The 27,624-nt window shown below is 24.5% G+C and overlaps 4 protein-coding genes across 5 annotated transcripts in view; 2 read left to right on the top strand and 2 right to left on the bottom strand.

Moving 5' to 3' along the window:
* Nucleotides 1-228: 228 nt before the first annotated feature.
* LOC126910436 (cAMP-dependent protein kinase catalytic subunit gamma-like) lies at nucleotides 229-18,540 on the bottom strand. Its single transcript, XM_050693007.1, has 3 exons — nucleotides 18,268-18,540; nucleotides 3,484-3,861; nucleotides 229-769 (listed from the first exon to the last, which is right to left on the bottom strand). Exons 1-3 carry the CDS (start codon nucleotides 18,538-18,540, stop codon nucleotides 584-586), a joined length of 837 nt encoding a protein of 278 aa, XP_050548964.1. The 3' UTR covers nucleotides 229-583.
* LOC126893510 (uncharacterized) lies at nucleotides 4,812-9,195 on the top strand. 2 transcript variants are annotated; one of them, XM_050663801.1, is made up of 6 exons: nucleotides 4,812-4,964; nucleotides 5,074-5,163; nucleotides 5,459-5,524; nucleotides 7,321-7,474; nucleotides 8,748-8,993; nucleotides 9,054-9,195. In XM_050663801.1, exons 1-6 carry the CDS (start codon nucleotides 4,890-4,892, stop codon nucleotides 9,155-9,157), a joined length of 735 nt encoding a protein of 244 aa, XP_050519758.1. In that variant the 5' UTR covers nucleotides 4,812-4,889; the 3' UTR covers nucleotides 9,158-9,195. The 2 variants fall into 2 exon arrangements, with proteins under 2 accessions (XP_050519758.1, XP_050519759.1); XM_050663802.1 differs by lacking the exons at nucleotides 4,812-4,964; nucleotides 5,074-5,163 and adding an exon at nucleotides 5,331-5,390.
* A 1,628-nt stretch (nucleotides 18,541-20,168) lies between the features above and the next one.
* On the top strand, nucleotides 20,169-21,370 carry LOC126893509 (uncharacterized). The gene is made up of 2 exons (XM_050663800.1): nucleotides 20,169-20,194; nucleotides 20,274-21,370. Exon 2 carries the CDS (start codon nucleotides 20,279-20,281, stop codon nucleotides 21,014-21,016), a length of 738 nt encoding a protein of 245 aa, XP_050519757.1. The 5' UTR covers nucleotides 20,169-20,194; nucleotides 20,274-20,278; the 3' UTR covers nucleotides 21,017-21,370.
* Nucleotides 21,371-22,504: 1,134 nt separating this feature from the next.
* Nucleotides 22,505-27,624, bottom strand: part of LOC126893504 (alpha-tocopherol transfer protein-like) — a 52,734-nt gene continuing 47,614 nt past the window's right edge. Inside the window, exons 2-8 of the mRNA XM_050663792.1 lie at nucleotides 26,242-26,364; nucleotides 25,401-25,558; nucleotides 24,517-24,676; nucleotides 24,183-24,435; nucleotides 23,825-23,935; nucleotides 23,649-23,751; nucleotides 22,505-23,584 (exon numbers count right to left, since the gene is read on the bottom strand). Coding sequence (XP_050519749.1) covers nucleotides 23,424-23,584; nucleotides 23,649-23,751; nucleotides 23,825-23,935; nucleotides 24,183-24,435; nucleotides 24,517-24,676; nucleotides 25,401-25,558; nucleotides 26,242-26,243 — 948 coding nt within the window. The 5' untranslated portion in view covers nucleotides 26,244-26,364 and the 3' untranslated portion in view covers nucleotides 22,505-23,423. The remainder of the gene's footprint in view (nucleotides 23,585-23,648; nucleotides 23,752-23,824; nucleotides 23,936-24,182; nucleotides 24,436-24,516; nucleotides 24,677-25,400; nucleotides 25,559-26,241; nucleotides 26,365-27,624) is intronic.

Below are 27,624 nucleotides of genomic sequence, written 5' to 3'. Positions count from 1 at the left end.
ATAAAAAAATCACCCTGTATATCAATATATTATAAGCAAACATACTACATATTTCTATACTTATTTATGCAAATATTTGCTAAATAAATAAATTATCAAGTTTTGAATAAGTGAAAGTTTTCATGAGATACCTTATAGCAACTTGAATTATATTATAGAATAAAAAAAGCTAAAAATGATTTAATACTACAATAATATATTATTAAAACAATTAATGAAAAGGTTAGACTCTTAGTAGACGGAAAATTATAAATTTAGATATAGTTATTGCTAAACACTTGTTGATTGATACTTATTATTTTGGTCCATACTAAGGTATTAAGAACTACAAATTTTGTTATTTAGAAAAAAATCTTTTTTAAGATTCTTAGCAAAACTTTCACAAATTGCAATAGCTCGGAAAATCTTAATTTTATTACTATTTTTATCTTTTGTAAACTCCGGTGGTTACAATAAATTAGATTTTTCTAGTACCCTTAAAATTTTACCAAATAGCAGACTGAAAATCATATTACCACGTATTTTATAATAATTATATTTTCTACATTTAAATTCCAACAGCATCAAACTAACTTAAATAGATTTAAAAGTCTACAAATTCTGTTTCTTTTCGATTAATACCATACTGAAAAAATTCAATATTTGGTTTTAACGGTGCTTCCATTTTTTGATTGATTATTAGTAACCAATTTATTGGTCTAAACCAAGGATGTTTTTTTATATCCAAGATTCCGTTTTTTAAATTTCCATAACGTTTACTAAGATCTACCTGAAAATTAAATGAAATACAAATAATAATTAAAAAATTAGTTTATGTTTTTTTATTTGACCGAATCATTTTGTTTTTCAATTTTTGTTAAATAATTATTTTTAAAATCACTTATACAAATGTCAGTAAGTTTTAATTACGAATTATTTTTACATAAGTTCATTAGGGTTTATTTTTTTTAAAACGTCCAAGAAATTGAGCGCGTCAAGTTTTAAAATAGTTCTTTATTTTTTATTAACTACTATTTATATAATAGTATACATTAATGTGATATACTAAATATTCAAAATATACACTAAAGATAACATTACGAATTATTTATGTAGTAAACCATTATTTTACATGGTTGTTACTAATATTTAATGAAAATTACTACTTAAATATAGATTTATTTTACTATATTTTACCATATATCTATTTTACTATATATCTACACTATTTTAGTATCTTTCACATAATTTTAGATATTACATAAATTAATATCTTAATGGAACTATTTTCAAATGTAGTTTTTTCTCAGTAACACTATTCAAAAATTGAATAATTTTGTCAAGCGTTTTAAACATTTAACTATAAGTTTTAAATATTATAGTAAATATTCAGAGTTCAAGTAACGTTGTATGCCGGAGGTTTTAGTAGTTTATTACAAAAATGACAGTAATCGATTGTATTTATCTGTGTAGTTAAGAGAAAATGTTTAAACAGTTGTATAGCAAATTACTCATCTACCATATTTTACAACTAAATATTTGAATGCACAAATTTCGAAAACACGAAAACTTTGCTTACAAATGTGTTGTTTGAGAAACAACGCGCTGTTTATTAGGAAAAGCGACATTTTATAAGTTATAAATATCTTATAAGTTATTTATTGTTTAATCTCAACAATATGTTATAAAGATAAATATGCACAGAAATTGATCGATGGAAATATTTTTTTTGTAAAACATTAATTTTTATTTATTAATTAAAGTTAAATTAAATTCTTTTAACTATACTTGTATTGTATTTTTTTTTAAATTAATTATCATCTCATATAACATTGAGTTTCTTACTGATAAATAAATAAATTATAAAATACCATTAGTCAAAATTTGTTTAAAATATATGCGCAAACGTCGCTAAAAATCCAAGGGCTTCTTACAAGATATTTTTGTGGGGTTCTTAATAAGTTAAAAAAAGGGAGGCTGTTTAAAAGAATGAATTAATTTTTTAGTTTGATTCAGGGGGTAGATAAAGCAATTTTATTTCGTTTAACGTTTAAATATATTGTAACGATATATTTTTATTGAGTTTAATGTTATTCAATTTTTTTTCATTTAACACTAAAGGGTCTCGTAACATAATTCTCCACTATAAGGTATTTAAATAAGAGGCAAACGGCTACTTTTTTCTTACATACATTTTATTTTAAATATAACGTTTGATTATATTCAAGTTTCAATTATTCTACGTTGTAAAAATCATGTTTAAACAACATTTTAAGGTTATTGATATCGCATATTTTAGGGTATTTGGGTGTTTTTGACAATCATTTTCTTTTTATCGTTATTTATAAAATTTTCCTGTCCTGATTTAATATGAAAACATATACCGAACTCTAAAGATTAGAAAAAAATTAGTTTAATATTCCTCTATAATTAATAATAATTGTAAATTTTATTACTTTTTATGCTTAAAAAATGATAAAAATAATTGTTTTTTTTTTAAATTATAAATATGTACGTATTATATTGTAGAATACATGTCGTTATGCGGCACAGTGACAACTACTCAGTTGTCGCCTTAGACCTGATGTTTAACTGCGCTGTTGCTTTTGGTTCTTAGATAAGAACTTTAACCTTATAGTAACGCATACTTTCAGTGGAAAAATGGCGACGTTTGTATTTTTATGAATCTTCGAATGAGTATACGATTAAAAAAATTGTTAAATATTCGAATAACTATATAAATATAATTAAGCTATATAATTATTTAATAAAATACTTAAATAAGTATTCTATATTTTTAAATAATATTAATTTTACGCTGGAATTGTTAGTTAATAAAAATTGAATAATTTTTTGACGTAGGAAGTATTTCATAAATTAGTCATATTAAAAAAATAAATTATATTAATATTTATCAAGTATATTAAAATTTTTCTGTATTCCATTCATATATTTCAACTAAGTTTGAAATATTCCTACTTAGAATAATTTTTATTTAATAATACGCCTGGCTTTAGTAGTTCTTCTTTTTTCAACACCTTTTTATAAATAAATCAATAATTATTAATTAATAAAAAAAAGAAAATTCTACCAATTATAATTAATAGAATAAAATTAAGGAAATCGATTCAATAATTCTAGCGATAATATAATAAGAAAATGACCAGGACATTTGCCCAAGGCTTTGCATTTTTCGGCACCTTGCAAAATGGAAAAACTTACAATTTTACTAAAAACCAATAAAATTCCAATATTTAATTAATGACGAAACTAATATAAATTACTGAAATGAGATTCCTTGTGTGGAAATGAGAACCTAATGCAGCGTATACTTTGAACACTTCTTAAACTAGATCTGCAAATTATACAGACAAGAAAAAGGTGTGTGAATTTATATATTTTTTACATATTATTAATATGAAAGTAAAAAATAAACTCTGGCTTATGTAAAGCATGCTTCGAGTACACATAAAATAGATATTATTTTAACTATGCATAGCTTACTTCTAACATTCTCTGAAGAAGGCTTTTTAACTGTGGACTGAAGTTATTATCCAATCGAAAATTTATATTCAAAGCGTTTTCAAATACTTCTCGTACATCAGATCCTTCAAATGGAGTTCGTCCGACATTTAGTTCATAAATCAAAACACCTAAACTCCAAAAGTCTACAGACTGGCCGTAACCCTTAAAGGTAATTATTTCCGGGGCCATATATTCTGGAGTTCCACAAAACGTATAAGTTCTGCCTCGCCCAATCATTTTAACCATTCCAAAATCGGCCAATCGCAAATAACCATTAGCGTCAATGAAAAGATTTTCAGGTTTTAAATCTCTATGCACAAAACCCGTTGCATGCAAAAACTCTAAAGCTAACACTACCTATAACCAAAAACAGTTCTAAAATAATTAAGGTTTAACAATTTTTAATACATTTAAAATAATGTATTCTATTTATAACATAATAAAGTTTAAATTTCACGAAAAATAGAATTCAAGTTTTATACTATTGAAAGTGATTAGGAAAATAATAAATAATCAGTCATTTGAGAAGCACAAAGTCACAAATATCAATTTATCGAAAAAAAAAATTTAAAAACTTAATGGGTTGTCTTTTTTGAGCTGTGAAAAATGATACATTTTTTTACATTATATTAAATCTAAATTATTCTAATACAAAAATATCAACTACATATTTTTTATTGGATGTTATTATATATTAATAAAGAAGGAATGAAAATATTATTTTTACCAACAGAATAATTTTTTTTAGAGTATGGCCTTTATTGTAGTAACATCATACATTGGAATACTACCGTCTAAAATATGAGAACATTGAAAAGTAGGGGAGCGTTAAAGTTAATCAAAAATAAGAATTTTCACGGATAGACAATAAAAAACGCATACCATCACAAAACTAATACCTTCTTAGCGTCACCTTGAAGCTAAAAATTAAAATATAATTTTAATGTAGTGTAACAACTAAAATTTTTTTGTATGTCACAGTTTGCAATTTTTTAAACTTAACTGGCTATAAATGTACTAAAATATGATTACTAGATACGTTGTTTACGTTACACTGCTCTTAATGAATATAAGCCCCGACCCCATTTCTCAATCATTAATGTTCATTATTTATAGCTAGATAAAAAAATAATTTATTTTTTCTTAAACAAATTTACAAACATACTTTACAGAATGAATCTATAAATATTTAAACTATAAGGTCATTGAGATTATTAAACAAAAGTAAACAATATTTCTTTGACTTTTTACTATATATACCAATATTTTACTTAATTTTTTCAATATTAAGTTAACACAATAAAAATTAATTGATACTTTGTACTATTTGATCATAGTATCAAAATCTATTTAGTATTTTATGAAAAAATTAGAAAAATTGCAGAATGCATTGGCAAATTTATTTTGGATTGTTTTTTTGTGTTGTTTATTCGTCATGTAATCCAGTGTTTATTACATCAGTAAATACAAAATGTTGATTTTTATAATAGCAAATAAAATTTAATAAGAATAATAGTTTATAATTACTATTATTATATATTTTTTATAAATTTTATTTTTGTATGTTAGTATCAAAACGCAATTAGAATTATTGAAAATAATCAAAGAATGATACATAAACGAAGAATGGAGCAAGAAAAAATTAGAAAAATTGAAAGGGTAACGTTTTAATGCTGAAGTAATTGTATATTTTAATCATTAATAATCATAGTACTTAACATATAAGTCAATTAAATTTAAATTAGTCGAACATTTATAAAATAATAATATTAGTGTAAAATTTATAGATAAAATAACATATGATTTTTAAAAGATTCATTTTTTTAATTGAAAGATTAATTTTATAAATGATTGAAGAAAAGACGTTTTTAAAACGTTTATTACAAGTTATATAAAATTTTAATGTTGTAGATAATATTTTTAGTAATTTAAGGATATTATATTTTATTATCAGGTTAGAGAACAGTTATTGATGACAAAATATGAAACTTCTAATATTCAAGAAATAAATAACCTTGAGGTAATTGTTTTAAATTAAATTTTACAACAAAACATAATAATTTGATAAAGTATAATTATTTAAAATATCATCAATGAAACATGTATTTTTTTTAATTAAAAATGTGATGGTAGACTGAGTCTAGTTGACACACTACATACATTGTTTGCTCTCGTGTGAACACTGGGATAATGATCCTCTTAGTTTTTAGTTATTATTTTTATCATTTGAAAAAAAGTTATACATTATTGATATAATTTTTTATATTCTTTTTAATAATAATAAATTAGTTGCTTATTGTGTAAATAACTCCTTCACATTCAAATTTAATATAAAATGTGCTAGACATATCTAGACGGGATAAAGGTCAAAATCATTTAATGTGAAAATAAATTTGTTGCAATGATACTGTTATACTTCAATTAGTTGGGGAAGTGAAAATCTATCTTACATATACAGAGTGATCAGCTTATCATAAACTACTCGATTACTCACAAAATAAATATAATATTAAAAAAAAATTTTTTTTTTTTTAGTCACATATATTTCTTGATTCATTAGCTAATAATGACTTGTTAGAATCATCCATTATAACTTAATAGGGTGTCAACTTTATTTTTTTAAATATCAACATACATATGTAACTAGCTCATAAAATAGAAAATAATATAATAATAATAATAATAATAATAATAATTATAATAATAATAATAATAATAATAATAATATCAAATGACTAGTCTGTAACAACTTTTGGAAGTTATTCTCATTTTTGTACGACCGGGAAATGTCTTGTGATAAAAATACCAGCACCCACTCTTCACCACCAGTCATTACTTTAAATTGTTAATAACTTCTGAAACACTGGTCGTTGGAAGTTGTTATCGACCATTTATTTTTTTAATTAGATAATTATCTATTTTATAATTTAATTAAATAATCATGTTGCTATTTAAAAAAATAAAGTTGACATTCCTTTAAATTATAAGGGATGATTCTAGAAAGTCATTATTAACTGATAAATCATTAAATATATGTAACTAAAAGAAATTAAAAGCGTGATAAATTATAATTAATCTAAAGTTAATAATAATATTATTCAATTGGTATGATACGTCTATAAAATTAAAACAGTTTTATTGGTAGTTCTGATACGTTACAATTTCTCATGATTATTTTAATTAAAATACTTTTTCCCGTATATATACAGGTAAAATTAGGGTAAGGCAGAGTAAGATGACGAGTTTAACACTTTATAATTTTTTTCTTTACTTCGGGAATAAACTTAAAAACTGAAATTTGCGCGTGAACTTTTTTAATGTCTTGCATAATACAATGAATTTGTTTGATTATCTCTTTTATCTTCAACAACAATGGGATAAGATGTCGAAAATGATTGTAAAACATTTGTCAACTTACCCCACCTAACTTTCAATTAACCATGAACAGATTTTTGTAGTTTTTAAAGCTAAGTATTATTATTATTTTTAAATGTGTTTTTAAATTTAACTATGTTGTTTTATTATTTTCAAGCAGACATTTATTAAGGGCTTATCGTTAACTCAGTATTAGCCAGTATTCTAATGTAGCATAACTACCAAATGTTAAAGTTTTACAGGTCTGGATACTGGTTTAGTACTCAGATAAGTTCTACTCCAATATGAGTAAAACAGCTGTCAGTACGTGTTGTCAGTCTGACATTACGTAGACAATATTAGTACGGACAGTACAGAGATCGGAGTTTATATTGGCATTTCATTGAAATATCTATTTAAAAAAGTGTATTTAACTATTTTTTTTTTTTATCAATTATCAAGTTATACGAGATACCTATTGATATAAAGTCAATGATTAAGCAAATTTTCCCAGACTCAACAATGATTTATTCCATAGAATATGTCTTAAATATTTTGGGAAAAGTTCAAGACAAGAACACAACAGAAATAATAAGAAAATTAAAAAAATTCAATGGTAATGAAGAAGATTTAAATTGATTTACATATAATCAAGAAATGACAATAGTTCTTTCCACTATAACATGTTAATTAGGGTGATTCTTAGATTAAATTTTTTTTTAGAAAAAATTCATTCAATAAATTCCTTAGAATTGTTCCATTTGGTTAAAAAAATAATTTGAACAAAATTGAATGTCATTTACACATACACAAGAGGTTTGGATATTTTACTGTAAAGGCGGTTTTTCGATTTTTGTCACTTATGTTATAAACTATGTTATTTACAGAAAAACTTGTAAAACTAAATGTTTGCCGTAAAATATATAATAAGCAAAAAGTAGACATAAATATAAAAAAAGCAATATATTTTTATATTAACCGTTGATATCGATTTTATTCTTTCAAATTTAACTCCTAAAATATATCTCAAATAATTAATGAATTAAACTAAAATATTTATATTGTAAAAAAAATTAATTTATATTTGTTTAATTTTGTGAAAAAAAATAAATGTAATAAATATGTAATAGATTACATCATTAGTGAAAGTCATTAAATGTTATGTGAATTTATCAAGAAGGTATCACTGGATTTGTAAATTCAAATAAATGTCATTGCAAAAAGAGTTTTTAAATAATAATACATGTATAATACAGTGCGATTTGTATCTTATTGTTTAAAAAAAAATGAAGTTGTTACCCTTTTAAAAGATAATTTATAGATCTATTTATATTTTATATTTTATTTTTATATTTTGCTCGTCAAATAAATAATACTAAACAAAACAAAAGAGTCAAAATCATTATTATTTAAAAAGACAATTAGTAGTTAACGATAAACTAATCACTCTGTATGCAACCAAAAAATACACAGAAAACTCTTGTTGCAATGACATTCATTTGAATTTACAAATTCAGTGATACCTTTTGATAAATATCACATAATATCTAATAAATTCACTAACTAATCTATTACATATTTGTTTAGATACACTCCCTCCCTATTTGTGTTTTTTTTTCATAAAATTGTATTTTTTTCATCAATATAAATATTTTAGTTAAATCAATTAATTTCTTTTGATATATTTTAGAACTTAAATTTGAAAACTAAATATCAATCTATAATTTTTTTTTACAACTATGTACAAATATTTTATTAACATACACAAAATATATATTCAAATGTTCTGTTTATTGCAGATTTAAAGAATTTAGTGTTTTTAATGCAATCATAAAAAAATAATTTTTATTGTTATATTTTATTATATTTCAAAAAATTAACTTTTTTAGAAAATGAATATGTTAGCCTTAGAAATTTTTTACAAATAATGATGGATGAATATTTTGAAATACCAGAACAACTGGTGGATATATTTAACGACTTCCATTGTGGATTTCAATTAAGAGATACGTTAAAAACTGGATTTATCTCAATAAATCATTTTTCAAGTGTTATAAAAGATGTTCTCAAAAATAATGATATTATAGAAGATATATTAAAACCTTTTGATAGTGTAAAATATGTGGATTATGAAGGTGTATATCTAATTAATAGAACATTTTTACTAAAACTAACAATATTTTATTTTATTTCAGCATGGTTATTAAGAAAAAGAGAAAGTTTATATAATATGAGATATAGTGCACACATTATGCTTATGAAAGCTTTTTATTTGATAGTTATGTTAAATAATAAATAATTATTATTTAAAATTAGTTTTTATATTTATTTACATAAATGCTGTTGATTTAAATACACAATAAAAGAAATATTTTTTATTTGTATTTAAGAATAAAGTTTAAATAGAAAACGAAAACGAAAAAAATACCTTGTACTCTCGAAATTCAATATAGTGTCACCATAATATAGTAAAGATGTATATATTAAAACCTAATAGTTATTTTCTGCACTATCATAATAAGGTTTAATACAAATTGATTTAGTTAAAGTACATTGCAAGCACATTTCATTAAGCTTTCTTAACCAGTTAATTTTTTAAATAATATTAGACTTTTTGTGACAAAATTTGTTCATTACGATGACGAATCATCTTCATTTTTTAGTTTTTTAAACTGTTAAAAATATTTATCAAATTGGTATTTTTAAAAATAACAAAAATTTTTTATCTCAAAAAAAAAAAATAAATAAATAAATAAATAACTGCTAAATAATCAAGAAATAAATTCTACCAATAAAACGAAAAAAATCTTCAAAATTATAATTGTTTTAGTAGAAAAAAACGCAGCACAGTGGGGACGTGGTATAGTTGGGTCCAGTATAGATGATATCTGACAGTGTTAAAATCACAATCATAAAAAACGCTTTGATGCAAATCTGTAGATAGTCTTTAATTTTAAGAAATTGGTTGATTATTCTAAAAGTAAAATTAACTCCTATTTCTATTATTATTCCTAATTAGTAGTTTATTTATAAGTATAATTTATGAATAAATATCTATTAAAGCAATTCAACGATTTTTTGAAAGTTTATAATAAAAAGAAAGTTGAATTTGTAACCATAACTTAAAGTTCAACTTCAAGTTTGAAATTTACATTATTAAATAGACAAATTTATTAGAATACAAAAATAGTATTGTTAAGATTAATATGCAGTCAGGAAATTGTATAATTAATCTTTACTGTAAATTTATCAGAAAAGCACTATATTTTTTTTGCATTATTTTATAATAAATCATTTAAATAAAAACCATTGTAATCATTTCTAAGTAATTTTTGGCGATTAAAAATATTCTACAATTGAAATATTCAGAACATAGTTAATTTGATTTACTAACTAAAAATACCAATCAAAATATTGTTAAAACAATTTACACAATTGAGTGTATTAGTTATGATTATTTGATGTATCGTTAAAAAAAGTTGTTCAGTGAGAGCTGAGAAAATAAATGAGAGCCATAAAAAAAATCACATAGTACAAAAACTTTAATGTGAATAAGAAATTTCTTCAAACGAGGGGGATTAAAATTATGATATTTATTAAAGATATTAAATTTACATGATATAAAAATCATATGATTTAAAAAATTTTTTCTAACTCAAAAACTTTTGTAAGGTATTTTAAAATAAATTATAATACAAAATCGAACATTCTAACACAAAAATAGCATACGGTAGTTATTTTTACCATGAAGACAGAATAAAGTCCGAAATTCTTTTTTTCCATAATAAAGTACATTACATTAGCTTTAATTTAAGGTGTATATGTAAAAGTGTCAGACTTTCCGGAACACTTTCAAAAGTTAAGTTAAAAATGTTAACTTTTTGTGAAAAAGTTGTCATTTTAAATCTCCCCCTGTGGGTAAGTATAAGGTCAGATTTGAAAAAAAAAATATACCAAATGATAGGTAAAGACATCAAGCATCTATAAAAAAAATTATATTGATTTGTTCATTTTTGAAAAAGTAGTGGTTAAAGTTTTAAGTAAAAAAAATTGAAAAAATTTCGAAAATTAGCGATTTTTGAATTTGTAATTTTTTTGGAGGTTTCCCCCATTAACGGGGAACGAGGAAATTTTTTTCAATTTTTGAGGGTAATGTCTTCGACTAGATACGATTTGTGATCCTTTGACGTATCATTGAAAGAAATCGGTTCGGTGAGAGCTGAGAAAAAGTGGTAAGACACATAAAAAATAAGAAAATAGAGAGTACAAAATATCATTCAGAGAATAAAGAATTTGAAATAGAGGACGACAAAGAAAAGAAATTAAATGCATATTTTTAATTATTAAAATTATATTGTTTACAACTTTTTATTAACTTTCAAATACAATTGATTGGGACAAAGTTCCTCATGGAAAGATTATGAAATACGAAGAAATTGTAAACGTACCGTAATATTTGGTTATAAGTGAAATAAACGGCTAAATGTTTTGTTGAACCAATATCACTTGGCTATGAAAATCAGGTCATATAAATTTTTATAGTTGCTTATAATTTATGCTGAATGTGAATTGGAGAATGATCAAACATCTACTGTTATTTCTGCAATAAAAGATTCCAAAGAGCATATAATAAATTTTATGAAACATTATAGTATAAATATTTATGATTTAGAAAAATATATAAGCAAGTATCAACTGATTTAAAACATTTTAAAAATTATCTGTATATATTATTATTATTTGATAATAACGTATTTAAGAAAATAGGAAATAAAGAAGATGAACTTGAGAATAATAAGGATTTCATCTTGGCTAATAAACATAAAGAAGAAGAATTATCGTTAGTAGTTACTAAAGATGAAAGTCTAATAGAAACTGAAGAGGAGTATTATTAGATAAAATTTTAAAATGAAATTAATTCTATGCAATATTTTAAAAGTTTATTTGATGAAAAAGATTTTGACAAATATTTTCCTCTATCAACTCTTAGTTCTTTTATAATTTTGTTAGCCACGAATTATCTTTCTAATAAATTTAAAATATCAAATAATAATTAATTATTATTTTAGAAACTATATGTATAAATTATCATCTTGTTAATAACGGGATTGTCCCTTTTTGATTAACATATCCTGACACGGCACCGCCTTTTGCTCTAGGCTGGCGCTCACCCGAGTCTCTCTCGATATCAGCCGTCCAGCTATTAATATGACAATCGGTTGTCATCGGTCGTCACCCCGCCCTTGACACTGAGATAAGGCCGCCGCCGCCGAATATGGATTATCGATATTGCGTTCTGTTTCGTTTTCGACGTTCACCTGAAGTGGCGTATTTTCTTCCAGTGTCTTTTTCTTTTTTGTTTTCGGTTTTGACGTTGACCTTAACTGGTTTACCTTACTCTCGTGTGCTGTTGTGTTTCATTGTTTTTCCCGTGTTCTTTTTTAACTTTGGATCGCGGCGAGTGTGCTCCTTACCGATGACAGAAGTGTAGTTGCCGTTGTTACATAAGTATAACATTGTACGAATCAAGGAGAATATCTAATATTATAAGAACCAATTATTGTCTTCCGACGTTGTTTCTCTGTTTAATATAAAATATTAAACATCTGTTTTTACTATTGTGCTTACGTAAATATATATACACAGACATAAATATAAATAATATATATATACATATATATACCTCGAGTGCCGTACCATTTGGATACGCGTTAATCCCAATGCCTCGACAAAATATAAACTGGACGCTCTTTATTCCGTTCTTTCCAAATTAATACATTATATTTATAAAAGAGAAAAAAGTAAATTTTTAAAACAAATATAAAATACTTTTGTGTCATATGCATATAATTGACGAAAAGAAACCTATATAAGGAAAATATATGTTATTTGTAACGTCATGCCGTTTATAATTATAGTAGAACAACAATATGACATCGAGTGGTGTTCGCACGTCATGCAAAACGTTGTCTGGTAATTTACTTAATGACGTGCTATGAAAAGGTCCCGTCTTACAGGTAATTTTTATTTTAATACATCTTAGAACACAGAGATTTTTGCTGTGATCTTCAATATAAATAAAATGTATTCACAAATTAATTTAGCCTCTGAACATTGTAATTACCAGAGATATTATGGAGAGAAAATTCAATATACTCTTAGAAACTTATATATTAACAACAGTAACGTATATGGGCCCTTAGTCGTTTTTAACAACCGCTTATTTACATACGTTAGCTATTGGAAAGAAAATTATTATATATTAGCTTGTTCTAAAATCTGAAATAATTTTTACATGAATGACTATTTAGTAGGCACAGATACTATAAAGTCGGCTGTTCAGTTACATGAGGAGGATCTTATCGGTATGACGTTGTGTAAATGGTTATCTAAAAAAAAACACATTTGTGTGCAATACGATGGAAAATAAAAATAATGTACGTGTACATCAATCGACTAAAGCAAAATTAAATAGTCTATCGTGGTACACCTTTAATGATAGGTTTATTTTTTAAATAAATTTTTGCATCTTACAATTATCAATGAAAAATTTTTAATCTGTATTTTATATTACTTGTAAACAAACAAATAACTTATCTGTCATAACATGTGCACTGTTCAACACAATTTCTTATTATTTACATGTATGTCAATTTATCCATTGTTAATTGTGTTATCTTAATATAATAATCATGCAATGTATAATTAAATACAATAAACTAAAAAGCGCTGACATCAATATCCCTGGATTGGGGGTACTAACACATACTTTAAAAAGCACTGATATCATTTCAGAGTTCATTTCGCCTTTGTCGAATTCCAATCTGGAACTATCATTAGTCACAAACCGTGTTATTGTTGGCTGTCGTTTTATGTGCATTTTATTTATATATACGAAAAGAATTTGTATTGATTTATTATTTTAATTTTGTGACGAGAAATTAATTAAAATAAAGATATTATCTTATTGAATCAATTATGAACAATATAATTATAAAATATAGGGAACGAATTTTATACCTCTATACATCGAAAAATTTGTCGAATTGTCTTAGGATTACAATTTATTGCTCAAAAATACGAAGTAAGTCAATTTGTTTTATCCCAATTATTTAAAATTAATAATGCGAGTAAAGAACGATAAAACAATAGATCAATACTCTCTTTAGAATTTGTACTAATTTATTCGCACTTTATAAATATACAAATTACAGGGATTCTAAAGTCGGATTTGGTGCCTAAAAAGAGTAAAAACCTAATGTGTATCTGACTAATAATAGATACTTTGACTGAGTATTTGAGGGTCGGATTACCCCTCCGCTGCTTCAGTGTCCTATTAAAGGCTCTTACCAATTAATTAATCTATATTCCTCAATAAAAGGAATCTACATTTGTTTCTTTAAGGGTCAATTCATGCCAAATCATCCAGAAGTGGTTGCACGACCCCCTCATTTTTTTCTTAAATTTTCAGGGTTTATTCTTTATGCTATAATTAGATTAAAACAATTTTTTTTTATGACCTCCCATTTTTATGGCTATTTCGATGTAAAAAATGTTAAAAATAGCCAGAACGTTAAAAACTCACAGATAATTCAATATTAACTTAATTGAATTGAAATTTTAGACTTGACATTATTATAACTTAGTTTACAAAAAAAAAAAATTATGTGAAATTCTAAACTTTAATAACTTTTTAAAAATGGCGATTTTTTTGTGAAAATTGGCGTTTTTGATCTCATAAAAAATCATTATGAAGTTATTATTTTGCAGTGATTTTCAAATTTGGTATTGTATAGTGTATAATATATGTTTCAACAAAATTTAAAATATTTAAAAACAATTTTCTTGGGATTTAGAGGCCTATAAAGTTAAAATTTTTTATAAAAATACACGTATTCTAGGTGCATTATTCCTGTTGGGAAACCTAATTTCAAAAAATTTGCTTTTAATTTTTTAATTATATATTTGATGAATACACCATAATAATTTGAAGTTTTTTTTTTATGTTAACTTTAAATATGGTATAATAACAGAAGAATTAAATTTGTTAAATAAATATTTATTATTAAATAAAATATTACGTATTATAGCATATTGTTTAAGACTTATAGATATTTAAATACAAAAAAATAAATAAATTGAATTATTAGCTTACATATTCAAAGCTTTAATTATAAAAAAACCCAGCACAGGGGGGTCGCGGCACCCTGGTGACGTGGCATAGTTGGATCAAGTATAATGATATCTGACAGTGATTAAAATCACTATCAAAAATAAACGCTTCAATGCAAATCTTTAGATAGTGTTTAATTTTAAAAAATTTGTGGATTATTCCAAAAAGCTACTTGATCTGCTGGTTCCTTATTAATATCTCGATTAAGATAAAGTATGTCGAATGAAAAAGGGTTTATTAAAAAATATTATTTCTCATAAAAAAATTGTGTGGATCCATAAACTTTTCAATAAGTTATAGCATTATAAAGTTAAATATAATATAAATAATAAAATCGAGAATTTTCACACGAAAATAGCATTCGGTAGCCATTTTCGCCGTGAAGACAAGTCCAGAGGTCAAATTTTTTTTTTTCAAATTAAAGTACATTACATTAGCTTTAATTTAAGATATATATAAAAGTGTCAGACCTTCCGGAACATTTTCAAAAGTTAAGTTGAAAAAGGTAATTTTTTGTGAAAATGTTGTCATTTTAAATCCTCCCCTGTGGGCAGGTTAAGTGTCAGATTTACAAAAAAAATATACCAAATGATAGGTAAAGACATCAAGCATCTATATTAAAAAAATTTATATTGATATGTTAATTTTTGAAAAAGTTACGGCAGTATTTAGTAAAAAAAATTGAAAAAATTTCGAAAATTAGCGATTTTTAAATTTGTAATTTTTTTGGAGGTTTCCCCCATTTACGGGGAACGAGGGAATTTTTTTCAATTTTTAAGGGTAATGTCTTCGACTAGATACGATTTGTGATCTTTTGACGTATCGTTGAAAGAAATCCGTTCGGTGAGAGCTGAGAAAAAGTGGTAACAGACAAAAAAAAAAAAAAAAACACATCATAGTAAAACCAATACCTTCTCAGCTTCGCATCGAAGCTAAAAGTATATAATTTATATTTAAACTGTTATAAAAGCAGATGAATTAAACAGGGCAAATATTAATTTAATTTGTATAGTATAAAATAATTATTTTCCTAAAGAAATTAATTGTTTGATAAATGGTATGGAGGTGTCGAAATAAAGTAGTTTATTACCATTAATACCGTCTCTGGACAATAAACACTTCACAAGAGTAGGTGGTAGGCTGAAAATTGCAGTGTTTATTGACGAATGTCAATGCCATCCTATAGCGTTACTGAGTGATAAGTGTAAGTTCACGGGTTTATTATTTTTACTTGAGCATGAATGTTTAATGCATAGTGGCTCGCAGGCAATACTATTTACTACTAAACTTTTGGTAATTGAACACACGTAAAACAGCAAAAAGAATTTTAAAACATTGTATTAAGTGTTACTGATATAGGCTGGTAATTATGCTAAGACTGCTAAGTAGGTCTCCCATTATGGGAGACCTACTTAGCAGTCAGTTGAAGGCTTTTTGATAAGTGGTTATGATTTCGCTGGGCCACTGATGATTAAAGACAGTCTTAGAAAAAGAGCATGTATAATAAAATGTTACGCTTGTACATTTATTTATTTTTTCCACAAAAGCAGTTCATATTGAATTATTCTGACTTGAGCACGAAATATTTTTTAAATGCATTAGATAAATTTTTTAGTAGACGCGGTATTTCAAAAATTTTATATAGCTATGATGTCACAAATTTCAATGGAGAAAATAGGTATTATAAGGAAGATTATGATTTATTTCAATTCCAGGAGGACAAAAATCAGCTGATTAATCATGTTGCGGAAAAAGACATGAAATGGCGATTCATTCCTGCGCGCTCGCCTCATTTTAGGGTTGTGGGAGTTCACTGTGAAGTCGAAGAAAGCTTTAATTTTTAAGGCATTAGGGGGGCCATTGTTAACATACAAGGAATTTAATATTAATTTAATAAAGATAGAAACCTGTTTAATCTCTCGACTATACTAACTACTAATTCCTTTGATTCATCTAATCTTTCATTCTTTACTCCAGCCTATTTTATGATTGGTGATTCGCTAAAGTAAGTACCAGAGCGAATGAAACAGGCATTTTAACAAATAGACTAGATTGTTGTCATCGTGTTCGACACTCTTTCCAAATTTTATGAAAAAGATGGAGATGGGAGTATCTAGCGCAGTTACAAGAGACGGTAAAGTGGTCTACTAAAAAGAGTCCTAATAATAAAGTTGGCACGGTTGTTTTGTTATTTGATGAAAGTTTAGCGCCGTTAAATAGAAAGCTAGTCCACGTACTTTCTGTGCAATGTGATATAAGTGGTACATTACGTTCTGAAATAATCGAAAATGCAAATGGAAAAATAAATAGGGTTGTTCGACAGTTATGTCCATTGCCTTTTGAGAACAATTATGTTCTCAATTATTGACAATAATGTCAATTAAATATATTATATATAAATGTAACATAATAGTAAATTTTTTTATTATTAGATGTTTTATTGTATAGATAAATTATAAAAGTTTGAATGTGTTTTTTCCAATACTAACTGTCTAGGTCCTAGTTTGTAAACCATTGGATAAGTTTCACTTTTGTATATTTATAATTTTTTTTTGTTTGATTTTATTTATATTATTTAAATTAAAAACAGTGTTTTAAGGCACCCTCTTTGTTATGGCCTATCATAATCTTATCTTATCTTTTAAATGTACGTGGACGGTCGTTTACCACCACCCAAGTTAGTTGGCGACAATCCGTAGCACTGCTAATATGGCAACACTTTGGATAAAGTAAATCAATTATATTGTCGTTGTGTCTAATTTATTAATATTTTAAGAAACCTATTAAATCCGTTCGACTAGCAAAATAAAAAGTAAATACAGTTCATAACAAAAAGATTACAGTTATTGTGAAATGAGAAATTGGCCGATTTTGGAGTATTTTTCTTAAAAAATATATATCTATATTACTTAAAACTAAATTCAATTAAACGTTTTATTGTGTATTAAACTATAAAAAAAGGAAGACGTTTCTATAATTTGTTGATTATGAGTAATGGGTCTCTTTATTTAATGGGCCTCTAAGTTGAAAAACAAGATGTTGAAATGTTTTTAAATTTGGTATTGGTTTTGAAATCATTTTTTTAACTTGTTACATACAATACATAGAAAATTTTTACGACAGTAATTTTAGTCAGTGTTAGATATGATTTAACTCCAAAAATCTCAACTAAACTTCGCCTTTTTTTGTTTTTAATTTTATTTTTACAAAACTTCTTATGTTGTACAATATCTTACTTGAGAAGAGTAAAATAATGTGGATTGTTCGCCTAATGGTCCTTTTGCATATAGTAAATCGAACAGATTCCCACCAGGTACTAGAGGCATAATCAAGTACAATCTTTCAGGATCTTTGGCTAAAAAATGCAGACCTATAGTAAATGGAAATAGACCATCCAATGCTGCTAGAATATTTTTTTCTGTGTCGACATATTTCTTGTGGGTGTCAGCGACTTTATGTGTAAAAACTTTTGCGATTTTCAATTGGCCTGAGCTTATATGATGAACCATTATAACATAACCAAAACTACCTTTAGCTATGTTTTGCAATGTTTTGAATTCCGAAAAGGGAACATCAACAATTTTATTTTGTTCATATCTAATCATATATTTTTCTATTAATTTTTTTGCAAAAATATTCGTGTAAAAAATATTACTATCTTGAAATGTCAATTTTATAATTTATTGACTTTTAACGATATGTTTTGTATTAATTTTGTCTAAATTTTTACAAGTTATTTACTCATAAATTAAACATAAGAAGAACTGTCAGTGTACAATTTATTATTTTATTATTCAATAAAAATGTTTTTTTTTATGTTAAAAATGTTTATTACATTTATAAAATTGTTACTTTAATCAATAGCCTGCTGTAATTTCATGTTTTAGTATGTATAAAAAAATAGTATAATGGCGTAAAAATAAGAAATTTTCGGTTTATAAACTAGTTATTATGTTTTAAGAGTTTTAAAATATTGGTACTTACTTTTTTTTAAATATCTCTTTTTGATTAAAAATATATTTATTAATGTTCTTTATTTCTAAGACACTATTCATTTTAATCAAAAGTTACTTATCAATTATTATTTTAAAGGTCATACTTCAAAACTGTAGATTAATTTCTAAAAAAGTAAACAAATTAACTCGCGTTTCTTAGTAATTATTTAAATTATGATAAATACATTATTTCAAAATAAAATGTTAGTACTTTTTTTATTTTATTAATGTTTTGAAAATTCCCATTACTTATTTTGCATTAAACACATTTTTTAAGAATTAATAGACTCTTCGGACTTTTTTAAACCATTTATTGTATTATATTTTTCATTTAAAAACAAAAAGGTTTTTTTAAATGCAATTGCAAAGTTTGAAAGGTTATATCTCAGAAATTTTGATAATTTAAATTAATTCTTAACGATTATATTAGCAGTTAAGGCTTGGGACTAAAGTGTATAAAAATATTTTTTGGTCTACGTCCAAAACACACAAATTCGTGAAAAATTATTATAGGTATATACATAATACTTTATAAACTAAATACAGTACTATATACACATAGTATAATCTAAATAATTAATAATACAATATTATTAATAAAATTAATTTATCAATTTTGGATAAATTATTTACATAAATAATTTTATACAGAAAAATATTTCATTTATAAAAAAATTAGAATTATCTTTCAATTTCCAAGGATAACGTCTTCAATTAGATGCCATTTGATTCTTTTGACATATATTTCAACAAATCGGTCCAGTAAAGGAGCTGAGCACAATAAGTAACAAAAATAAATAATAATAATATATGCATGCCATGATAAAATCAATACCTTTTAATCTTCGTTTTGAAGCTAAAATCACCACATTTCAATATATATATATAAATTTTTATATCTTTGTTTTATGATAATAATTAACATTAATTTTGCTTAACAAATGTTTTGCTTACACTTTTAATTTGTTTACTGATAAATTTGCTTTAAATAAATTGTTTAATTTATAATTTAATATAAAATATAAAATGTATGAATAATGGTTAATATCAGCTATAATTATGCTCAAGAACACATGACTAATTTTCAAAAAATCTATTAATATATATATTTTTTTAGATTTATTACATGGATAAAGTAAATACATATTGTCAATTTTATACAATACATGTATATAAATTACAAATTTTTCATAATTTCTTGTCTTACTTGTATTGTTTCAACTCTCTTAAAAATCTTTAAAAAATAGGTATAATGAACTCGACATTATGCTCAATCATATTGCTTACAACTTTTTATCAACTTTCAAATACAATTGATTGGGACAAAGTTCCTCATGGAAAGATTATGAAATATGAAGAAATTGTAAACGTACCAGACAATATGATTTTAAGTGAAATAAACGGCGGTAATATTTCGTTAGAGCAATATCACTTGGCTATGAAGATCAGGTCGTATAAATATTTATACTTACTTTTAATTTATACTGAATGTGAATTAGAGAATGATCAAACATCTACTGTTATTTCTGTGATACAAGATTCCAAAGAGCATATAATAAATTTTATGAATCATTATAATATAAATATTTATGATTTAGAAAAGTATAAACTAGTATCAACTGATTTAAAACATTTTAAAAATTATCTGTATATATTAATATTATTTGATAATGATGTATTTAAGAAAATAGGAAATAAAGATGATGCACTTGAGAATAATAAGGATTTTATCTTGGCCAATAAACACAAAGAAGAAGTATCGTTAGTGGATACTAAAGATGAAAGTCTAATAGAAACTGAAGCGGAACATTATCAGATAAAACTTAAAGAGGAAATTAATTCTATGCAGTATTTTAGAAGTTTATTTGATAAAAAAGAATTTAATAAATATTTTCCTTCGACTACTTTTAGTTGTTTTTTAAATATGTCAGCCATAGATTATCTTTCTAATAAAATTAAAGAGATCTATAATATACCATATAAGAAATAAATTAAATAATAAATTACTAATTATTATTGTAGAAACTATAAGTATAAATTGTTATATTTTATGTATGTATTTCATAATGTTTGTATTTTTAAATTACATAGAAGTTTAAATATTATTTGTATTGCATTATAGTAATAAGCACATTTTAATTTAAAAAAATTAAAGAACGTTTAACAGGTTACGTCAGAAGTTGACTTTCTTGGTTTGTAAAATAAAAATAAATTATTAAATATAAGTACACTTAACTTAAATTTTTTATAATTCAAACATTTTCGTTAGCTTTAAACGAAGGAAGGAATGATCAAAAAAATAAAGAATTCTTCATTTGCTAATAAAAAGAAAATATTTTTAGAAAATGAATCTCAAAGTCATGCTATTTTGTATATTTTTTATATCCCAATTTTTTATGAATAAATATGGAAAATATGCATCTATATATAAATATTCAAAAATAATCTTTATTGTACTTTCCAGAATAAATTAAATGCCTTAAAAAAATTATTTAACCTGTAGTTAAATTAGTTAAAATAACAGTTTGCTTATTTGGAAAATTATAGTTTAATTAAAATAATGAAAAATTAACATAAAAAATTTAATTTTTATGGTGAATACTAACAAAATATGTTTTTAGATTTAAAAACTTTTGTGATTATTACTTAACATAAATTTATATTAGAAATATTTTTTCTATGTTGCAAGTTAATATACTTGTTTAATTACACACCGTATTTAAACATGAGATATTTTTATATGTTAACACTTCTATACCATTATAAACATTAATAATTTCACCCTTAATTTTTTCACAAGCTTTTAGCATTGATGCGAAGTAGAGAAGTTATTAATTTACTAAAATTTTTTTTTTTTTTGTGTTTATTATAACTTATTCTCATACTCACTGAACCGATTTTAATAAACCAAATGTAAAAAGATCACAAATCGTATTTATTCGAAAAAATTACCCTCAAAAATTGAACATTTTCTCCACGTTCTCCGTAAATGGTGGAAATCCACTCAAAAAATTACGATTTTTAAAATTGGTAAATTTCGAAATTTTTTTTTTAATGGCCATAATTTATTAAAAAATGAACAAATCAAAATATTTTTTTATATAAAAATCTTAGGTATTTTCCTTTTATTTGATATAATTTTTTTTAAAAATCTGACTATCTGCCCACAAGGGGAATTTAAAATAGCTACTTTTTTACAAAACTCAACTAATATCAAAATAATTTTTTTTGATAAGTACATAGGTGTTTACTTATAATTTGGTATATTTTTTGTGAAAATTTTACCCTTTACCTATTCACGTTACAAAATGGCAACTTTTCGGCAAAAAAGCAGAATATTTTTAACATAACTTTTGAAAATGTTCCGGAAATACTCCGAGCATTAAATATGTCAAATTACAGTTTATATGAAATACTATATGTTCAAAAAAAAAAAAAAAATTTGTCTCGGCACCTTTTCTTCTATGGGCCACGAATTAAACAAAAATTGTATTTTCATATAAAAATCACTGTTTAACGTGTTAATATTTTGATACTTAAAACTGATATAACTTTCTGGTTAAAGATTAAAATGTAATGTTTATTAGTGTTTGGATTTCGAACAAGATATATTTTGTTGAAATAAATTAAAATCAATTGAAATATTCACTTTATCGTGGTACCATAGCAAAGTGAATAATATTCGATTAATTATATAAATATTTACTTTGACTTATGAATATAAAATTAATTTCAAGAACAGAATTAAAATTTTTAGATATCTTTATATAACAATTACTTTTTAAAATACATTCTCACTCTCGCATCAAAGCCAAAATGTTTGGTATCAATATTCTATACTTCTTTTGGCTCTTAAACTTAAGCTATCCACTTTGTCCGTGCTTTCCCTACATGATTTAAAAAAGTATATGGTTATTTGTTTCAACAGTACAGACGTATATTTTTTTAAATATTATGATATAAACTCTATTTAAACAATTTGTCTTATATTAGTCTTCCTGAGCACAACCTAGTTTTAGAGTAACTAAAATAATTTTATTATAACTGTTATGAGATAATATAATTAATAATTTTTTGGTATTGCTATGTATTAGTAAACATTTTAATAAATATAACATTTGAACTTTATTTGACATATTTTAACAGCACAAAATTTTTTTTAGAAATTTAGGTAGGGACTTGAAGAGCACAAGCTTCCCCAGAAATTTGTAAATTATTTTTTAACAAAAATGTTTTTTAAAAGGATTATGAGTAAAAAATAGGTATTAAAAAAATGTCTATTTTAATATACAGGTCCTTCCATAAGAAGAATCTAAGTATATAAGATTTAGAAGTTAATACTTGTAGAAAGTTGAGATGATATTAAATAATACTAAATTGCTATAACGATAAAAACATTAATCGATATTCAATTTTTTGAAATTTCCATCGAATCCAAACATTTTTGACTGCTCATTGCTATTGGTGTCTACTGGTTTTTTCTCCATGTCAGCTTTTAGGGAAAAAAGACCGTTTAAAAATAGATCTTTCTCAGCCAAAACACATTGTTTATTATGTTCTATTAAATAAAAATAATTACAATTTAAATATCGAGTTTAAATACAATTATAATAATTAATAACCTCCAAGTTCTTTTATTGATTTTTCTTCACCTCCATAATCAGATGGAATACAATGCTTGGGTATGTATTTTAATAAATTAGCTGGATCTTGATGCATAAATATCTGTTTAAAAAGAAACCCTTTTTTTTACTATTATCTTATGCAAGTAGTTCATTTAAACTTTTTATTAACTTACACGTGACTGAATTTTTTTTGTAACTAGCGTCTTTAACAAATTGAAAATTGTCGTGGAATATGATGGAGCATTCACAAAATGCACTTGAATTAGCTTGTAAGGGAAATATGACTAAAAAATTGAAACCAAATATTTTAATTAAAATAAATTTCACAAATAATTATAGTTTTTTCTATAAAATTCTTTAACATTACTGCAATCATAAGTATGCGATAAGTGGTAGTAAAAGTGTTGTTGCTGTCCTTGACCAGTTTACAATAAAACTACTATTGTTCCAAAATTCTTAAAAAATCTTGGGACTCCATATATTGCTTAATTTTTTCATATATTATTTTCATTTTAAATTAAGAGTACTTACTGAGGCATCCAACGAATTTCTGAGAAAAGTAGGCGTCATTTGGGTGAGGATTTCATTCTTGTTCGCAATAGACATATCATATATTATAATCACTCCTTTTACGCTTATCGTTTTAAAGTTTAAATCCATAGACATATAATAATATTTCACCCAGTAGTCCAAGTATCTACCTGGAACATCTACGTCTGTCATGTTTTTTACTACTAAAACTTGATAGCCTTCATCTGTTAAATTATTGCAAAACCCAAACCATCTGTCAGTAAAATAATGAAAACACTAGTTTATATTTATAATTATGTGCAATAATTTCTAAACAATAATATAATTGCTTTACGTTTTTCTCATTGCTGTTTGAATATCGTCTCCAAGAGGATCACGTACCCCAAAAAACTCATTCATTGTTGCTCTACAACAAAAATATCCGTTTAATGATTCTTTTGTTCTTTCTAGTCTGCATTTACGACCAATGTAACAGTTCTTCAACCATTCTCGATCTGATCCATTTAAATTAAACAAATAGTAAGATGCCAATTACTTACGTTAAAACTCATTTTAATATTTATCTAATAGTATATTTGAAAGAGTAATATATTAAAAAAAAACCAATGTATTTGTAAGAAACTCGGCTACACATCATACTTTACTATTGTTTTTATTGAGTACCGACGCTCGCGATACCGAATAGAAAGATAAAATGAATATGTAATAAAGATAAAACAAGGAGGTAAGTGAAACCAGTTTATATATAAGATGATTGATTTAAAAATTTAACAAAGTATCACGATAAAAAATTTAAAATTTGTTTTGACATTTAAGTCGCTCCTACTTGAATAGATCCTGAAAATTCGTGGGCCCTGGTGACTATTCCCCTGAAACCCCTTTAATCCAGTTCTGTACAAATGAATAGATTTATAACCTATTAAGTAGCTTAGGAAAGCGAGATAAAAACTGAAAAAATATAAAAAAGCGTGGTATTTTATAATTACTACTCAATCAACAAAAATAACAATTTAAAATTACACTATATACATATGTTAGGCAAGTAAACAGTAATATCATATGACAGTTTCAGGGCGGCCACCAATATATTGATATTGAAAAAATATATTATTTATGATATTGTATTAAACTTACATTTATTTCGTTTAATCATATCACCATTTAAAAATACGTATTGTTAATTAGTTTATAAATGAAAATATATTAATTTCTTATTACCGTTTATATTAGGTAAATGTGGCATGATTTTTAACCATTCAATAAGTTTATCAATTTCTGAGTCAATTTGGTCATCTTTTGATAGTTTCTCTTGGCTTTTGATATCTGACATACTGTTGGATATTTTAGAGGTAGGTTTTATACTTAACAATGTTTCCCTAGTTATATAAACTGAATAAAAAATATACTAACAAAGCTCTTTAAAATATACATTTAAATATTTTATAGATTTTCTAAATGGATAAATTTCATCATGATAAAATTATTATTTTATTGTTATTTCATTTTAATTGTTTTGTTAATTAATCTGTCACAGATATCATTTGTGTTGGATAACAATAATTGAATTATCATAAACAGTTATTACACGTAATTATCCATGTTTTATTGACGTCAAAAATAATTAAAGATTTCACTTTTAGCGTTTATCTAACCAACTACGGATAAAAACGATAATAGCCTGGGTTTTAAACAATTATTGTAGCATTTCTTTTACTCTTTTAAAATAAAATTTCGTGATTGTAGAATATTTAGTAAATTTTTTATATTGTAGAATATAATTACTAATTATCTAATTAATTATCTGAAAAAAACGCTTGACACATGCTTAAATAGAGCTTGCGTTAACGAAAAGAGCAGTCAAATGTTTATATATAATTTATATTTAGCTAACTGGGGCGGCCACATCAACCACAACTGTGAATCTGCGCCTGTTCCCAAGTCGGGCTGAAATGTAGACTATTTTAATTTTATAAAAAAAATAAATTATTTGATCTAAGTTATTTTTATATTTATAATTTCTTAAAATAAGATACAACTTATATTTACTTGAAAAACTTACATTATATTATTGAAAAATATTTATAATATACACAGTATCGAACCTTGCTGTGGTAAAAATTACTTAGCTTCTCGTGAGAACTGAATGAATATATTATAGTAAAAGTCAGTGGTTCAGGAAAATCTGTAAAAACATAATTTAGAGTTTAATGTTAGGATTGAGGCATTTAATAATGATCCATAATAGCAGTGGGATATTTTATAATGAATCATAAAATAGCAATAAGATGAAAGAAATGTCAACATGAAGATTCCAGGAGTGATAAAACTAACTGGAATTGTTGATTAATTGAAAAGACTCCAAACTATCTTATGAAAGTAACTAAATAAACTAGTAAGAACAACAGTGAAAACAGTGAAGCACCATAAAGTTCAATATTATATGTTTACTGAAGTGTAATATTAGTACACTTCGGTGATAAACCAATTTTTATCATAAAACTCTATATAGGATGCACATAATAGACTATAAAGTCTGAGTGCATGGACATTGAATATACTCACCCTTTTAATAACTAAAACTAACTAAAACTATTACATAATTTTATAAAATATTTGAATAATAATGTTATTTTTCAGTAGTTTAAACTATTTTATATCATAATTCTAATTAATTATAACATTCTAATTAACAAAATAAGGATATATAGTTTTTAATGATTCAATTTTCGAATAAATTTCTTATGTAGTATGTTAAGTAAGTAAGAAGACGGGTATCTATTGTTCTCATTGATTGTAAAAACTTAATTGTTTTTTTAATTATTGAACATTCTGTATAGTAGAGAATAATTTTTTACAGATCGGATGTTTTAGCTTTGATGTGAAGCTAAGTAAGCATTAATTTTACTTGATGTGTTTTTTTACTTTTATTTTATATTTTTTTTGTCTGTTACCACTTTTTTCAGATTTCCCCAAACCGATTTCTTTCAACGATACATCAAAAGATCACAAATCCTATCTAGTGAAAGACATTACCCTCAAAAATTGAAAAAATTTCCCTCGTTCCCCGTAAATGAGTGAAATCTCTAAAAAAATTACAAATTTAAAAATTGCTCATTTTCGAATTTTTTTCCATTTTTTTTACTTAAAACTGCCATAACTTATTCAAAAATGAACAAATCAATATAATTTTTTTTAATAGATGCTTTATGTCTTTACCTATCATTTGGTATATTTTTTTTTTCAAATCTGACCTTATACTTACCCACAGGGGGGGGATTTAAAATGACAACTTTTTCACAAAAAATTAACTTTTCAATTTAACTTTTGAAAGTGTTCCAAAAATTCTGACACTTTTAGCTTCGATGCGAAGCGGAGAAGGTATTAATTTTACTATGATGTGTTTTTTTTTTTTTTTTTTTTTTTTTTTTTCTTTTGCCACTTT

Source organism: Daktulosphaira vitifoliae, unplaced genomic scaffold (genome assembly GCF_025091365.1).
Source record: "Daktulosphaira vitifoliae isolate Bord-2020 unplaced genomic scaffold, ASM2509136v1 Scaffold_1, whole genome shotgun sequence".
NCBI lineage: Eukaryota > Metazoa > Arthropoda > Insecta > Hemiptera > Phylloxeridae > Daktulosphaira > Daktulosphaira vitifoliae.
Note: the sequence above shows the minus strand (reverse complement) of the source record. Positions and strands in the feature narration are given on the sequence as shown.

Coding starts and splice junctions, on each gene's coding strand:
- LOC126893510 (XM_050663801.1), top strand. CDS start 4,890: ATGCATTGGCAAATTTATTTTGGATTGTTTTTTTGTGTTGTTTATTCG. Junction 5,525..7,320: donor AAGAAATAAATAACCTTGAG/GTAATTGTTTTA, acceptor TCAATTATCAAG/TTATACGAGATACCTATTGA. Junction 8,994..9,053: donor AAAATATGTGGATTATGAAG/GTGTATATCTAA, acceptor ATTTTATTTCAG/CATGGTTATTAAGAAAAAGA.
- LOC126910436 (XM_050693007.1), bottom strand. CDS start 18,540: ATGGTTCATCATATAAGCTCAGGCCAATTGAAAATCGCAAAAGTTTTT. Junction 3,862..18,267: donor CATTATTTTACTCTTCTCAA/GTAAGATATTGT, acceptor TTTTGGTTATAG/GTAGTGTTAGCTTTAGAGTT. Junction 770..3,483: donor TTCTTCAGAGAATGTTAGAA/GTAAGCTATGCA, acceptor TTTAATTTTCAG/GTAGATCTTAGTAAACGTTA.
- LOC126893509 (XM_050663800.1), top strand. CDS start 20,279: ATGAACTCGACATTATGCTCAATCATATTGCTTACAACTTTTTATCAA.